Source organism: Crocodylus porosus, unplaced genomic scaffold, assembly GCF_001723895.1.
Source record: "Crocodylus porosus isolate Cpor-Errol unplaced genomic scaffold, CroPor_comp1, whole genome shotgun sequence".
Taxonomy (NCBI): domain Eukaryota; kingdom Metazoa; phylum Chordata; order Crocodylia; family Crocodylidae; genus Crocodylus; species Crocodylus porosus.
In genome coordinates, this window is record NW_017728911.1 from 2,219,996 (window position 1) to 2,237,540 (window position 17,545).

The 17,545-nt window shown below is 43.0% G+C and overlaps 1 protein-coding gene across 2 annotated transcripts in view; it reads right to left on the reverse strand.

Moving 5' to 3' along the window:
* The window catches only part of PKM (pyruvate kinase, muscle), a 29,834-nt gene that overhangs the window by 11,974 nt on the left and 315 nt on the right, over positions 1-17,545 (reverse strand). For both annotated transcript variants that reach the window (XM_019533270.1, XM_019533272.1), the window contains exons 2-7: positions 9,257-9,426; positions 8,287-8,378; positions 4,477-4,608; positions 3,832-4,018; positions 1,536-1,806; positions 776-926 (exon numbers count right to left, since the gene is read on the reverse strand). In XM_019533270.1, coding sequence (XP_019388815.1) covers positions 776-926; positions 1,536-1,806; positions 3,832-4,018; positions 4,477-4,608; positions 8,287-8,378; positions 9,257-9,407 — 984 coding nt within the window. In that variant the 5' untranslated portion in view covers positions 9,408-9,426. The remainder of the gene's footprint in view (positions 1-775; positions 927-1,535; positions 1,807-3,831; positions 4,019-4,476; positions 4,609-8,286; positions 8,379-9,256; positions 9,427-17,545) is intronic.

The window sequence follows — 17,545 nt, forward strand, 5'->3', positions numbered from 1 at the left end:
GCACTGCCGACTGGGGCCAGCACCACCAGCCAGCATGCTGTCATCCATATGCTCCGCAGCTGGCGAGCACGGAGCTTAAAAGAGAAAGCCCTGCATTAACCGACTCTGGCAACAGCAAGCGAGGCCTCTGGGTGCTCGTGGTTTCGAGCTCAACAGCTTTGCAACAAAATGCCCGTCAAAATTTTGCACAGCCCTACTACTTTCCCCCACTGCCCAAAACTGTCCATATTTGCTACTTACAACTGGCTTGTGAGGAGAGAAGCAAAATTGTCAGTTGTTGGTCTCTTTGTATTAAATACCACGTGCCTCTATCTGGCTCCAGATGTCCCTTCAATACCCTCACTAATGACAAGACCAGACAGGGTACTATAGCATTCCAGCATGGGCTGCAGATGCATTAGGAAGCTGATCCTCCAAGGCAGATTTCCATGACAAGTTTATAGGCACTGTACAAGCCTGTTGTATATTCTAACCTGCATAACAGGTTTATGCGAGGAGAATATTTGTAAGGTTACATCACCTGGTTGAAGAGATAACAAGGGTGCCTACTGACTAATATAGGAACACAGAATCTGTACACTTTATGAATACAGAAGCTGTCCAGAAATTGTAGTTCTGCTTTGAATGTTTCATGCTCCAACAAACAGGACTTGGAAACTACTCCCTTACACTCCCTCTGGAGCCAGTGGGTAATGGGCACACTTAGGACCGAGTACTCTTCATGCAACATCTGTGGTAGAAGAAACACAAGAAAAGCTATTAGTAACCAAAGTACCTGAGTGGCACAGATGATGGGTTTACCAGCCCTGTTGCATCGTCCAATCATCATCTTTTGGGCAAGGAAGACTTTTTCAGCAGGGATCTCAATACCCAAGTCACCACGGGCCACCATGATGCCATCACTGGCTTCCATGATTTCATCAAACCTGACAGGCAAAAAAAAAAAAAGAGAGAGTTACTCACAGGTATCCTCCCAACCCCACCTTAATATCATTATGTGAGCAGTGAATATGCAAGTACTTGCCCATACAAGTACCATGTTTCCACAACCCAATATATTTCTCTATCCTGCAATACCTACTGTAACAGAGTACTTTTAAAGCAAAAGGACACAGATGTCTGTTGTAGTCTGATAACTAGATTCTAAGATAGTCCTATTTTCAAACTGTTAGGACTTTTCCAGTCACTTGGCAAGTAATGGCTATTAGTTAGACTGAGAATTAAATTTTGATGCAAATTTAGTAAGGAGTCTCTTTCTGTATTGGCTACTGCAAGATCCACTGCAAATGACTGAAATTTAAAGCAGTGATATTACGCATATAGCAAGATGGTATTCTGGACAAAAGTAACATAACTGCACATTTTGCAGAAACCCTACCCCACTAAGTTTTTGCTGACAAGTGGGACGGGGACCACAGAAGAGCCTGCAGTCCCACAGACTTAAGTATGGGCTTCACCCTTTGTCTTCCATTCTCCTACCATCAGGAAGGAATCCTTCCTTGAACCTCATACAAGACATGCTTGCGAGAGCTTACCTGCGTACACCCTCGTGGTTCTCAATCTTGCTGATGATCTTGATGTTCTTCCCCTTTTCTCCTAGCACTTCCCTGACAGCATGGACATCAGCAGCTTTGCGGATGAAGGAAGCAAACACCATGTCCACATTCTGCTCCACACCAAACTTCAGGTCCTGAACGTCTTTTGCAGAGACTGCAGGAAGGTCCACTGCAGCTCCAGGCAGGTTCACACCTTTCTTGCTGCCAAGCATCCCACCATTCTCAATTTCAGTGACAATATGGTCTGAGCCTGAAATCAGACAGGTTGGATAAAGTTGGAAAATGATCTGCCTTCACAGTACGCAGTCATGTTAGATCATTCAAGGCAAGCAGGAATTCATGCATGCATTTTGTCTTAGTTTGTCACTTACTAACCAGGAGCAAGATTTATGAACCAACTAAAAATCAGCTCTCCCTCGAGCCTGGAAAAGGAAGACAGCATCTACACAGCGCATGTCACTTGTGAAGCCATATTCTGATCCCATTCAAATTAGTGGCTTTTAGATATGCCATTACCAGTCTCCCAAATACAGTTCTACTTAGGAGGAGTGGCAGTTCTGACAGAGCTATGAAGTCAGATATTCAAGACAGTGATTCCCAACCAGGGTGCTGTAGCACCCTTAAATGCTTTGAGATCCTTTTGAAAGGTGCTACAGTTAGTCACGTTTGCACATCTGACAGAGTGCTAATGGCCATCAGGAAAAACCCAGAGATTCCAGCCAGGAAACTGTAAGGTGAGAAACCTTTTGACCTATTATGGTCAAAGTTCTTTCCAACAGAAGAATTGCTTTATTGTTTATGGATTCGAGGGGGGGGGGAGGAAAAACCAAAAAAACAACCCCCTCACCCCCAAAAGTAAGAATTGACATTTGCCAAGGGATGCTTTGAGGCTAAAGAGGTTGAGAACCACTGCATAAGAATAATAAACTAGTATAAAATAGCTTAATGAAGTACCAACTAAGTTTTTACAATTCAAACTACTATTGACCATTCAGGCTAGCTCTGCTAGAAGCCACAAGTTACCATCGGCTCCAAAACCATGCAATTGTAACTGCTAGATAGTGCTACCATTGTATTGGGATCAGTGGACACAGCTTCCGATGCTTATCTAAAGCAAATGCCCTTTTCATGAACAGTTACTGGATTTAAGGGAAGGAGACTTTGAATATACTTAATATATCTATGATAATTCCTATATTGTGCAGGCATTATAATGATCTGTGCAGATCCTGTATTTGCTAGAAGTATTGTTTTCATCACCTGCTACAGCAGTTTAGTATAAATCACTGGCATAATGGATAACAGCATACAAATCCAAGACTGTTCTGGTCAGTTATGCCAAGCTTCCCTACACTACTTTTACCATTATAGTGAAGGCTTAGTAGTATATCCTCTCAGAATTTGAAAGCAGGTATTTTAAGCTGCCCCATATATGCTCACAAGGGTTCCTACTTCTTAGGTTTCCACACAGCTTCAGGCAGGGGTGCTCAACCCCTGGCCCATGTACCAAATCAGGCCCACATCATTAAGTGTCATCTCATCCACATGGCTCCCAAAGAGTCCAGTAACTTGGTGATGACAGAGGTGGCACTTCTACCCCATCATCAAATTTCCAGATTCATGGAGAGCCCTTGCCCTGCACACTGGATTGGACACCTTGATCCCAGAGTGCAGGGCTGGGGGGGGGTGTTGTTGTTGGGCAACACCAGGCTCCAGCCTTATGCCACATCTGCATGCAGTACCAAAGAAGGTTTTAAAAAATTTTTTCCTCTAAGCCAGTGTCGCTAGAAGTTAGCAAGTTTTGTGCCATGCACCAATATTAGGTACTCTGGTGCTATAAGCCACTATCTAAGTGATGTTTGGCTATTAGGGGAAGCCAGCTTTCCCATCAATATGCAGTAAAGACAATCTAATAATGCATGGCTGATCCCTGGTTTCTGCTTTATCCCATAACAAGTAAGGTTTAAAATGATAAATACAAACTAGTAAGATTTGGCTGAAGGGATGATACTACAGGTGATGGTCTTGATGAGGAAGTTTTACTGCATTCACCAAAATGAGAAATCCTTGTCCATCAATGAATTCGGTGACTCCATCTTTACTAGATGCAGTACCTGGCTGAACACCAACTTCATTGTGAGGTTGTGGACTAACTGCTTCATATAAAGTGTTTAAAAGGTAAGAGTCAGGTCACTGAAAAAGGAAGTGCCACTATAGATGGGCAGTCCCACAGGGAAAAGTTGCATTGTCCTGGAACCTTTTCATTGGTACACACCTTTCTCCTTAACCAGCAGCGAAATGAGGCCATCATCTACATAAATTTTGCTGCCAATATCCACGACCTTGATGATGTTCTTGTAATCCACCCATAATACATTTTCGTCACACTTCTCCATGTAGGCATCGTCCAGGGTCACTTTAAGAGTCGCACCCTTTTTGAGCTCCACCTCTGCTGTACCACTCTGTTGGCAACAAGGGAAAGGTTAACACCACAAGGGCATGCAACAAATGTACAAGCTCTCTCAGGACTGGGAAGTGGCTTTAACTTTGTACTGCAGATATGCAGCCACACCTCTATCTAGTCTGCTCTACACAAGCCAAGAGAAATCCTGGGCAGACAGACAATAACAGGAAAGAATAGGTTTGGATGGCAGGAAACTACTGCTCGCAAGGTGTCCCACTGTCACACCCCATTCTGTATGGTATTTAACTCATCCACTGTCAGGGAAATAGCAAGCATTGATGAAGTCACAGAAAGGTTACAGCTTCTTCCTTCTGCTAAGAGGTTGGTTGGCTCAGAAGGAAGGCTGCTATTACAGCATACAAATTATCTAGTTCCCTCAAGGTATTTTTTATTTAAAACCAGTTGTGTGTATAATCTTAGGCTGCATTAAAAACAAAAACCATACGCCACACTTACTCCTTTGATAAGTCCAGTTCGGATTTCAGGTCCCTTGGTGTCAAGAGCAACAGCCACAGGTCTGTAGGTGATAGGATCAGAAGCAAAGCTTTCTGTGGCTTCACGCACATTCTTGATTGTGCCTGCATGGTACTAGGAAGAACCACAGAGAATTGTTAGAAGTCTTGTCCATGCAATACTTCTTGTTTGCAGTAAGGAGACAAGTTCTCCCAAAAACTATATAAGCCTATAAGCAATGTGCCTCCCCCCTCTCTGACAATCACCTAACTCCATTCTTGAACAGTTTAATGTAAACTAAGCTTTCACTTAGGCTTAGCTATGAAGATCTCACTTATGTAAACTGAATGCAAGAACCTGTCAAAACAAGTTGTACTGCTTCAGTCACATTAGTATACTGAGTATAGCAGTCACAGACAGAGACAATATCCTGTAGTAGCCAGCTTCAAAGAAGCCAATTCCTGGGAAAATTCCTTCCATAATCCCCAGGTCTATACCCCTTCTAAAAGGCAAGGTAATTACTTTCCAAGTAATACGTCACCCATTTGACTAACAAATTTGTTAGTCTGTTTTTGTTGTGTTTTTTAAATCCCAAGCTCTTCACCTCAGTGATTAGAAGAATGTATTTGATTTTCATACATACAAGAACACTTTGCTAAGATGAGCTTCACCTCTAGTGCAGGCGGAGTGCCTCACTATCGCCAATGACTTCCACCTTTAAAGGTGATCAATATAAAAACAATTTGCTTAGTTTGATCAAACAGCCACTCTGACACCAAGAGCACTTTCTCTAGCCAAGGTTATGTAAACTTCAGCAGACAGCTGTTGGCAAAAGGCTGATTTGAGCTAAGAGGGTTCTCAACTGAATACACATCGACTGAAACAAAGCTAGATAGATGTAGCCAGGTAAGACTACCCATTCCCCCCCACCATCCCCCTTCCCCTCATATAAAAGTATACACTTCTATTAGGTTGCAAATACTTTTCCTTGTTACTAGTACTTTACAGAAGATTGATATGTAGGAGTTAAAAATCTTTCCACATTTTAACACTTGGGGTAGCTCATGAAAGTCTTAATAGTAGTATTTGAAGTTGTACAAGTACCTTGCCCAATATTTGAATGTAGAAAGAAGAAAGCAGGATTTATTTTTGTTTGCCTGCTTAATCTAGAATGCTGAAAACAAAAAATTGAAGATCACAGCGAGGTTGGGAACCAAAATAAATACCAAGATGGGGTCACTAGTGTTCTTACAGCCTATACACTTTGTTGCCCCATCTCTGGTTGCATTGGTAGACTGATTTGGTTTCACTGGCAAGAGCACAAGGCAGAATTAATGTGGTAACACTTACCTTGGTTTCATATCCCCCTCACCCAAACAAAGAGCTTACTGTCACTTAGTCCAAATTAAGCTATTCGTACACACTTGATAATTTGTCTGTTACAACGAAAGGTGCATAAAAATAATGAAAGACAAGTTGGAAGGATAGTTTCATCCCCCAGGTTTGGAGGTACTTTGAGGCAAAACATACACCACTATGGACTGCCAGATGAAGGAATCCAGAAGTGTGCACCACAGCAGGTCTGCAGAAGATGAACCGAAAAGTACCACAAATAATCACCATATACATGCCCCTCAGTTTTTGGGAAACCATATTAAAAATGAAATAAACAGCTTTGCTATTTGTGAAGCGCTTCCAGCCAAGTACAAGACTAGCTAATACTGGAGTCAAGCTCCCTCCCACTCCAGCACATGTATATGCATACACCATCAAGACACAAGAACTGAGGTATGCAATACTAGCAAATGTTCGTGGAGATTTTTCACCCCATAAGGTGGAAGTGTTCCAGATGCATCTGAAGGGCTGGGGCAGGAAAGAATAAAGTGACTGATCATGGCCTGGGAAGGCCATGGTACTGGGAAACTTTGCAATAAACATGACAGCTAACACGGGAATCCTGCCATGTTATGCTACGCAACCAAAAGAAGAAAAACAGAATTTCTAGAGGGAAAGAGTTTAGAAGAGTTCCTGTATCCCCTCCCTTTCGTGACCCCTGAAGTGAAGTTAGAGAACATGCCACTTCCCATTTCTGCTAGTACAATGTATAGTTAACCAGAGTAGCTTCACAACTGATCATAAGCCCTCACCCACTTAACAGCAGGACCAATAGTGAACCCCGGTCACCTTCAGTTAACGGCTGTTAAAAGGACTGTTTTAAGTTGCACTTGCTATATACATAAGCAAATATTTGCTGAGCTCTGGCCCATTCACTGACATAACCCTAACAGTTGAGAGTTCTTGTACATTCAGTTTACCTACATTTACTGCACAAGACGCAAGTAGAAGGTCAACTGTGGTTTCTCTCATGCATACGTTTAGTGCCCTTTGCCCTTTAAAGATTAAGAGTGGGGGTAAGCAGCCACGTTCTTACCCAGCTTGAGGAGTTAACTATCTGTCCTACTAAAGCCACCTACAGCTGTTAGTCTACACAGAGTCCCTGACATTTTGAAAGCTAAAGGACAGCCAATAGAAAGGCCCTGGGTAGCATTCCAGGGAATCCGTATTAGGGAATGGGACCCTTTCAACTTCTCAGGTCACAGGGAGGAATCCAGTCTATTTATATCAGCAAGAAGAGGGCTCGCCTGCCTTAACAAATGGTGTGCATTTCTTGTGACCTTGTTTCTTGCACAAGCCTCCCCCTAAATGCCAGACAGCTATTCTGTACCTGTTGGAACAAAACTCTGCCAGCTAGTTCACCAGAACCTCTCTGCAGTAGCCATAAGTTTGCTTCCAAAACTTGGAAACTACAGTTACTTGCAGACCCCAGGGATAGGATACATACATTGAATTAGGAATTTATTAGTAAAGAAATAAGCCAAGTGATGTTCACCATGTGTTCCATATGTTAAAACACCAAAACCTGGGGCTGCGGGGCAGAAGTGGTATTACATCCTGGTCCAGAAAACACTCCTGTAGATTCTGAAGAAAGCAGTTTTAGCAGGACTAATCGCCTACTTGCATAATGCCTATTTTCAGTAGTTTGAAGAACTGAATGTTCACTGCAACACAGTTACTTGCTTTTAAAGGACTGCTCTTTCAAGGGCAGCAGCAACGACAGAACAGTCGTCTGTTTCAAAAGATGTTGCAGGGGAATATAGGCCAGCAGCCTCAAGCATCACAGCTCATATTTTAACCAAATAGAGGAGTTCAGATTCTGGTCGACTGAACATAAGGACTCTACACGAATGCTAAACTGTACTTTTCTAAGACAAAGCCACTGTTAAGAAGCTAGATCAAAAGATTAAAGCACTCAGAAACAGGACGAATCTCTTTAGAGAGCAAGTTCAGAGAAGGGAACCTCATCTTTTTGCACAAAGCACAAGAACAGGCTTCTAGATACTGCGATAGTCTAAGCCACAAAAAGGGAAGAGTCTCTTGAGAACCTGTAACCGAACATTGGTTCAAGTGTAGCAAGTTGTCATAAGATACAAGTGACAGTTAATGGACTCTGAACTGTAGGCTCTCCAGGAGTTTGAAAACAGAATTCCAGCTATGATTCTTTTGGTGGCGTGTGGACAGGAGGGACTAAGTTTTTCTTTTGCTTAGAGTGGACTGATGCATATGCTTAAGTCGCACCTTGCTAAACACCATCAGGAAGATGTAGGCTTAATCTGCCTTTTGAAAGAAAGCACTTTCTTACAAGAAGATACACCTCCCAAAAGCTAATTAGCACTGTTCTTCAGGCCTCATCTTGGTTTAAGTATCTGCTACTGAAAACATTAGGCAGCACTCACTGACAACCCAGACCCTTACCTCATGAGTTCCATGAGAGAAGTTGAGGCGAGCAACATTCATGCCAGATTTAATCATTTCTTGCAGCATTTCCACCGAGCGGGAGGCTGGGCCTAAAAGAAGGAAAACAGGTTGACGGTCAAAAATTTAAAGTCCGTAAAACTTAAAAAAGGTAACTCAAGACAAGATCATTCCTAGTTCTGCTATTTCACATAGCAAACCCCTCTACTCCTAAACCAATCCATTTATTCATAGATACTGAATACACACAGTGCACATCTCCTTGCTGGACTTACAGAAACTGCACACACCAACTTGCTCCAGGTCCTCAAAGCTCCAAAACACTGAACTCATCCAAGATCTCAGTAAGAAGCTTTTATAAACACACACCCAGGTAGCTCCTCTAAGCAGTACCACAGAATTGCACTAGACTTAATGCTACATTTTTGTCCATCAGCTGAGATCTGATGGGAAGGAAGTGATGATATACAGGAAGACAACCGCAGTAGCCAAAAGGTCCTAATGGAGAATGGAGCATTTCAACAAAGTAACAACTGTGACTTGCCTATCTAAAAGAGCTATTTCAGCCTATACTGAGAACTGGGGACAAGCCAATTGCAGCAATTTCTTCCCTCCTGTGCAGCGTGCAGATGGAGATAGGGAGACTAACAAAAAAACCAAAAACAAAACAGAACAAAACACTGGTGCCTTGGGCCACTATCTGAAGCGGGAAGGCAAGATTAGCCACAATTTAGAGTTCAGCTATTCAGACCAGCTTCCACTAAAGTCAGGACTGGGAAAAGAATGTAGGTGGAAAACTTCACGAGTTTAGCCTTGGCCATCATGTTGCAAATATCCCAAATTAAATATCCAAGTCTTCCTAGGGTTCATCCTACAAGTCTTTGGTGTTCTTGACATGCTGTACCCGCCTTCCTTCCCCCCCTTAGACCCAATACTTAAAAAAATAAATAAATAAAATAAAAAATCCTACCAATGGTGCAGATAATGCCAGTGTTTCGTGCTGTGGTTGGCTCAGAATCGATGTCCAGGCGACACATGTGTTCCAGGAAAGTGTCTGCCATGGCAGCATGTAGCTGCTGGGTTTGGATGAAAGCAGTTCCTGCATCATGGTGTTTCGACATAGTTGCTGGAGTTCTTTGCCTAGGAGAAAAGGGAGAAGAGTTATGCTAGCAGGTAAATTTTTTAGACTCAGAAGCTAAATATACTCTAATAGAGTTAGCCAAGATTTCTAGAAAACTCAAAGTAACTTTGTTTGGCGTTAGTGCATTTCACCATCAGTTTTTTGTACTTAAGTTGCATCACGCATGCAGTCTGTTCAATATTTCTTATTTAAGCTATGTATACATAGTGATGATGTTAGCTCTTTAAACTAGTATTCCAATTCAACAGCATGGCAAAGATGTTCTGAAAGACTGCCAAGTTATATGGAAGTAAATGCTAGACTGAAATACCAGTCTGTTCTCTACGGCTAGTTTATTCTGTTCCTTTGTAACAATGTCAACGGGCATTTAATGGAAGTTGTCAGGATTCTAAGACATGCAAATATAGTACAAGCGCCAAAAGAAACTGTTTAGAACTTGTTTGGAAAAAACCGAATTTTCTTTGTAAATAGCCCTGGCTGTCTAAGAAGCATCAGAGTTTAGCTTCTTTTGAAAGGATCTGGTTAGACTAAATATTTGCTTATTGCACAAGGGACTGATGGTGGTAAAGAAAGAGAGAGAAAAACAGCATAGCAAAATGGTGATCTCAGACTATCCCTCTTATGATTACTGTATGGTTAAAAGAACTTGCACTGCTTAAGTTGCAATAGCTCCAGTGAAAAGCATGGCAGAAGTCTCCAGCTCAAGATGACTGTTTAAGAGCTTTGCTATCTTAATGCTGCCCTAGGAAAAAAGCTGCTATCCTGATTGTCAGAACTCAGAATATATTGATAGCTAGCTGCTGACAGTTGTTTGCTTCAAAATTCCCACGGTATGGAACACAAGCTGGCAACTCAGCTACGGAAGAGGCATACACCCACCCACCACTACCATTACGGTACCCAAAAGTTAGACCCGAGTGGTTTAATCTTTAGTTACATATTTAAGAGTCTTGGTAGACATGCACCTTGTCTGTAACTAAGAGCAGCACAGATTTTCTTTTCCGAGTTGAAGCTTTTATATCCAACTGCCAAAGATACGCATTAAACCTGCAGGAATTTACACCCAACCTTTTAAGTCTGGATAGCTGAATAATAGGCTTACATTTTATTAATTACAGCACCTAGGCAAGGCACCTATGCAAGTTTTCAGCCTCATACAACCTAGTGCTTTAAGTTACCTTCCACCCAAGGGCTTGGAAACCAGAACAATATGAAAGAGGAACTGACCGACAACCCTCTGAAGAAAAAAAAACAAACAAACAACTTAACTTCTTTAGCATTTAAAGGGTGGGTGGGAGTGATGCCCCTTCATTACTGACCCCAAACAATCCACGGATATTAAATAACCCCAGGAAAGGTAAGCCTTTCTGTATCACCAGACACACCCAAGGTATCTGAATTTTTGTTCTGGGCCCTGATTAGAAACGATCTGAGAAACCAGAGAAAGTCTTCCTTGGCTCAAGGGGTGGCAGGCAAAGAGGTGTGCATCTACACAACACACCAGCCTCTGCAGGAAAGCAACATACCCACTTATTCCGAAATGTATCCCTAAAAGGAACAAGCAAGCAAGCAAGCAAGCAAGCAGCACACCAAGGTGAATGAAAAATTCTAGTTCCAATGCAAGGCACTGAACCAAGTGGCTCCACTTTGTTTTTAAAGGAAGGACACTCATCTGCAGGCAACCAGTAATTAGGACCCCAGACACTGATTATTACCCACCCTGTTTGCTGGAATCCAAGACGGCCTTTCCAGCCAAAACCACCATTTCCCATCTTTGTCTCTTCTCTCCAGCTCTCAATCCTCCTGCAGTCTGTCAACAGCAGCAGGAGGATTATCTAGATCTTGCCTTACTCAAGAGGTACAAGCACCTTCATCCAGTTAGAGAGACTTTTTTCAATGTAGGCCAACTAAGCTATCCATAGAAGACCAGGAAAGACTGTGCAGCGCTAGCAACTGAATTTTTGCTTATTAGCGCCTGTAGCAGGTACAAAAAGTTACAGCAGAACTAGAAACAAAGTTGCTTTATGGGATACATAGTCATCTTGTGCCTAATTCAGTCCCAGCCATTGCCTCTGTAACAAGACTAGAAGTTCATGCACTCTAGATTGTTGTGTCAGAGGAGACTATAAACAGCAGTATTACATTTGTCCTGCTAAGGAAAACTAGAGACCATAGGAAGATGAACTACATGTGGCAGCACTTCCTGTAATCTAATAAGCCACAGTGCTCAGCATACAGCTAGCATTCTTGTTTGACCATCAGCAACACATTCAGTGCTGTCATACTAAAGAGAGTCCCAGCTAACAAATCAATACGCTTAGCCAGACACCCAGGGTAATCCTCAACAACAGCCCCCAACAAGGGAAGATCAGCTGACCACGTATTGGACATTGATGCCAGAGGAGAGCACCAGCTGCGTCAGAGGCTTCACTATGCTTAGCCCCTCCCTCCCTCCCTCCTCCACTTCTGCCAATCGCCTCCCTGCACCTACGTGCAGAGTCTCGCGTGCAGGCTCTCATATAGCATGACTTGACTCAGTACATCCTCATCATGATGCAGAAATTCAGACCAAGGAAAACCTCAAGTCAGTCTCTTCTCCAGCCCTACTGGAAGCTGCCGACCCAATGAAGCAGAAAGCAGGAGCCACATGGCTAGATTATTACACAATGTTACATTATTACACAAGCATGAACACTGCTTCCCTCCCTAAGACTATTTTATGGGGGCTGGAGGCATGGGATGGGCTCCCTCACTTGCAGTACTTGTATAAGTGTGCTAGGGAGAGCCCTTTAGTTGAGCATATAAAGTCCGCTTCCCAGCAAGCCACTCTGTGCACAAACATTATGCCTCAGACTTTATTATAAAGCCACTCCTGGTCTTTTGATAGGTTTATCTGAGCCAAATTAATGCAAGGTCAGTCATCAGAAATTAGTGTCGAAGTCATTTCTACAGAGGGAACATTTCTGAGATCCTCCTAAGAAAGCAAAACTAGTTTTAAATTCTGATTAACACTAGCTTACTGGCAAATATCATCCACCCATGTTATTCTAGATTCCAGTTACTCAACACCTATTAAGGCATTTAGATAATATTTTCTATTTGGTGGTTTAGCTGTATGCCATGAGGCTGCATAATTACAAACACTCTAAGGACAGTGATTCTCACCCAACGTGAAGCAGCGCTCTGGGGAGCTGCAAACTCTTTAAAGGGTACCTTGGGCTTCCTCACAACATTATCACTGTTAAGTGCATTCACACATGCTTCACAAGATGAACCCAGAGACCTCAAATAAGAACCTGGAGTGTTAAAATAATGTTGGCCTGTTACAGTCCAAGTTCTTTGCTACAGCAGAATTGCTCTATTTTTCCATAGAAAAATAATCATCATAGTAATTATCAGAGACCGAAAGCTAAGAGTTAGCATTTTGAGGGTCACCTGGAGTCTAACAAGGTTGAGAACTACTACTCAGAGAATGAACTGCAGCAACAAAAGGTCTTCACTTCTCCACTGACCAAATGATGTTAATGGGCATTGTGTGCGGTCCAAGATGTCTCCTGTGGCTGATGCTAGAAACATCACCTAGCTCTCTAGCACGTACCTACAGGCTATGATGAACTATTAGAGAAGAAAACAGGCAGTTCTAAGTCACAAGCTTTTCCACAGCAAATAAGCGCCTTGCCCCACCACCCCTTTTAATGGCAGCCAGCAGTTCATGGAAAATGACAGTCATTTACAAACGACACCAATTCAGATTTCACACATTGTGGTGAGAATTACTGGAGAAGGGAAATTAGAGAAGAGTTTCATTTGCAGTCAGAATCCCCCTTATGAGTTGCACTGGAAAAAGATTGCTCACAAGTAGATCACAGAAACTGGTCATGGGCATTGAGACCCTGGCTTTTGCACGAGGAGAAAGAAAGGGAGCAGTAAGAATATAGACACAAAATCTGCTTTTTTTTTTTGCAGGTGTCCTTAGTTCAGCTTTATTTGTACTCTATATTTTTGCATCTTCCTTTAAGGTATTCCTTACCAGGTCAGGACTTGGGAATTAAAATGGTATGGTTGCCATCGTTACTACAGTAAACTAGTGAGGGTCAGCTTTGTGGCACGTGCGCCACAAGTTAGCACCACCCTCTATTTAAGTGCCACTTCTATTCCCTTCCTTTGCCCAATTTGCTGCTCCTTCTGGCTCCTCACTTCTACTGCATCCCGCCCCCCCCACACACAGCCCATGATATCAGTAGTAACTGTGCCACAAGTTGGCCATGGTTTCATTAAATATTTATGCAAGACAGAGGTGCAAACAATAAAAACCCAGGTTACTGTGGAATCAAACCTCATCACGCATCTGGCTTAGACGTGTAAACTGATCCGTCTTAGGCTTTCATTCACTATTAGCATGCTCCAATACTAGCTATGCCTGGCAAGGACATGGTGTTGAGAAGTTAAACCTTGTATGGTTCTTGACAGAACAGAGAGGGCACAAGAGGGCAGATTCTATTTATTGCTTCCCTTTGCAAACAAATACAAATAATTAAGTAGGTAGGAAGGGGATAATAACCCTCCACCACACTAATACTGACAGATCGCAAATCAATGTCACTGATCAGAAGGGCAAGTACTTTTCATAGGCTTGAAAAACTTCAGCACTTGGGACAGTTAAGCATTTGCCTGGCTTAAGGAAGATTCTCTCCTCAAGAAAGAGAGAAGTTAATAAATTAGTGATTCTAAATGAGAAGAGCATCACACAAAATTAGCACTTGAATCTTCGCATTTTTCAACATTCTAGGAGCAGCAGACATCTACGCAGCTTCCAGCAAAGGAAACTCAGGGAGGCCCCGAGACTAGATAACTCTTCCTACTGATGGTGTCCAAGCACATGGTATAGTCTTGCTGGCAAAACCACAGCACGGGTTGCCAACTGGTTTGGTTCAACAATTCCTCTTTTCTCCAGCATGGCAGAGTACTGGGCAATTCTCTCCTCTACAAAGCCTCCACCCCCATACACATTTCACGGGTTAAGTCTCAGCTAATGATGAGCAGGTACTTCCCCTGTCCCCTCATGTTACAACTGCTGAGAGTCTCGAGTCTCAGGGGAAACAAAAAAAAAAAAAAAAAAGCATTTTGTTAGTCTTCTCAGTAAGCTCACAGGGAATGTCCCAAAGCATGAGTATCCTTCCAGTTCTTACACAGCAGTCAGCGCCACCTCTTTTTTTTTTTTTTTTTGGATGAGAGTGAAATGGCCCCGTTTTTAAGGCCTGCAAGAGCCAGGAGACTGATTACATGCAGGTAAAAGGACAGTTAGATTAGACACTGGATTTATATTCTAGGTTTCATGCCTCTGAATACCTGAATTCAAGTAACCTTGTACCACAAATGAAGCGAGTTACTGGTCTTCTAATACGTAGCACAAGTTTAGTCATATTACAAAGCCAAGAGCAGTTATGTTGAGTTGTTCTTCTACAGCCTGCACAGCTCAGAACTGGTATTAAGGAATAAGAGGCAAGAGTGAGAGGAGCTTGTTCTATATTTGGGAAGCTCAGGTCTCTCATCTGTGGTAAGTTTACTATCAAGGCACAGAAGGCCAAGAACTAGCCTTAAGATCCAAGGGACTGTGTCAGGTTTACATATGTTCCAAGGAAAGTTGACTTTTATTTTGAGTAGAAAGATTCAGCAACTCCTTTTCTGGGAAGCAGAACAGGATTTTCTGCTTCTCTGTGGTTCTTGTGCGAGATACCCTGCACTGTTATGTAACTAGGCAAAATGGCTCCCATTTTCCAAGCAATTTCTTTTCTGTGATATTGGGCATGATCCAGGAATCTCCACCTGTCACTTCAGCTGAAGTATTAAAGCACCTGACCCAAATGACAATTGCAGACATGCACTCTCTTCAATTATACATTTGCTGCCTGTCTTTGTGATGCTAACATTCCTCTGACTTCCAGAGGAAAAATTTAACAGGATTGAAAAAGGTCATGTTGGAACAGCTGTACTGCATGACATCAGCACTTTCTCTGGATGAGCAAGGATTAGCTGTCAGCTCAACATATGACCCAGCTCAGTTTGCTCCTCCCAGAGAGAGCCAAGTCCTAGGACAAGCTTAAAACTGAGCTGTCTGCAGGTGAGCTAACTGTATCAGATCAACACAGGTAAGTGAGGGCCAATAACCTATCCAGAAAAAGAGGAGTATTTTTGGTGCAGACAAAGGGCAAGTCACTTATCTATACTGCTTTGATAGCATGTGCAGCTAAAGTTAGGCTATTTCAGGAAATCTCAAGAGCCTACTCGTGTGCTACCAGTAAACAAGGCTTGTGACCATCCAGAGGCAGCAGGATACAAGTGGATTTGCAGAGAAAAAGATTCAAAACTAGCTGAGGTTAGAGACGGGTCACAGCCCTGTGCTATTCCAACTGCACTGCCCCTCTTAGCCAAAGCCTTCCTGCGCAAGTAATTCAGTGGTGGCGGCCAGTAGGTACTGCAGCTCTTTTCTCCTACGTGCTGTTCATCACACCACACTGCAGCTAAACTCAGATGCTTTTCAAGAAGGGGATGGGCTACCTAATCTCCCCCAGGACTAGAAATTGCTTGTCCAAAGCCAAAGGACTGGAAAGAGACAGAGCTGCCACATGGCTTGTCCTGACCTTACCTCCTTACAGCATCACCTAAATGGATTCCTCTTTGGACCTTATGAAGTCAAAACTGCCCCTCCCTCCCTGCTGGAAGCAGAGTCTGAATTAGATGATTTAGATGAGAAACGTGAGAATGCGATGTGTTCATTACACTGAAGTCTTGTTATTCGTTAGCAGTTGAAATGCCATGTTCTTCCTTTCACATGACAGCAGACTGGAACAAAATTAGGGGATGCAGCTCCCTCCACTCCTACATTCACTGCAGTGACAGACAGCCTGCACCATCATTGCCAACTTGCCAGAATTTCTAGCAGATCGTACTTCCAGAAAGATCTTAAAACACACAGGCCCAAATACGTATGCATCGAGTCACAGCAGAATTGCTCCTCTGCTGGGACAGCAGAGGAATTTGTTGCTATTAAACTGGCATCACTGGGAGTACAGGACTGAGAACTAGCTACAGAAATTATCACAGTACAATACACAGGGATCCTGGTTCTCTCCAAATTAAAAGATGCCCCAATTTTCAGATTTAAAAAAGTAACCCCACATCCACATTTCTCCATGATTTAAATGAAACACCACAAGTATACACACATCTATAGTGACATTTTATTTTAATCATGGAAGAATCTGGATTTGGGGTTACTTTTGTTTTTAAAACCAGAAATTGGGGAATTCTTCAAAATCAGAGAAAACCAGGATCCCTGTATTGGGTATTAAGTCCCATCATATCTACAGTATTCTAGTCTCAAGCAACCTATTAGAAAGGTACGGCTGGGCATGGCCACTTAACTGCCTTGTTCTAGGAAATGAGGTAGCCCTCTTCCACGAGGCCTCAGAGCTGGATGAAAGGTAGTATTACCCTGCTAGGCCTCTGTAGCATAAATAAAGGCTAAGGAGCAGCTATTTATAGGAGCCCAGTTCAGAAGGCAACAAAAAGCCTTTGATGGATGATGCAGAGATTAACGCTCACACACAGATCTGAGAGCCCAGCACTGATTTCTGTTACCTTATGCCCTAGCCATCAGGCTATTGAAGACAAGCACATTAAAAAAAAAAAAGTTTAAAAAAAGCAGAGGGGAAAGAGAGAAAAACAAGTCTACTTGTATTAATCTGAGGAGACAGAAGTGAAGTCTCCACTGCTTAGCAACAAAAGCACCATCCACGCACATCTGACTCTGAAAGCAGAGGATCAAACATGGTTTTCATAACCCTTGGTGAAGCAGAAGCGAATGTCTCGGCTGCCTGCACAGACAGGGCAGAGCCGGTCGCAGCCCAGCAGCATCGCTGGGGGGGGGAAAGATGTCTGATCCCGCTTCCGACCCGCTCTTAGTCACCGCAGGGGAAACTAAACCGAAACAAGATGTTGCGGCGGAGCCCAGCTCCTCCCTAGACACGGCGGGAAGAAACTATTTCCCGCATCACCCCCCCTCCCCCGCGCATCTGCGGCGACAAAAACCGGAATTTTTTTTTTCCTGAAGGAAGT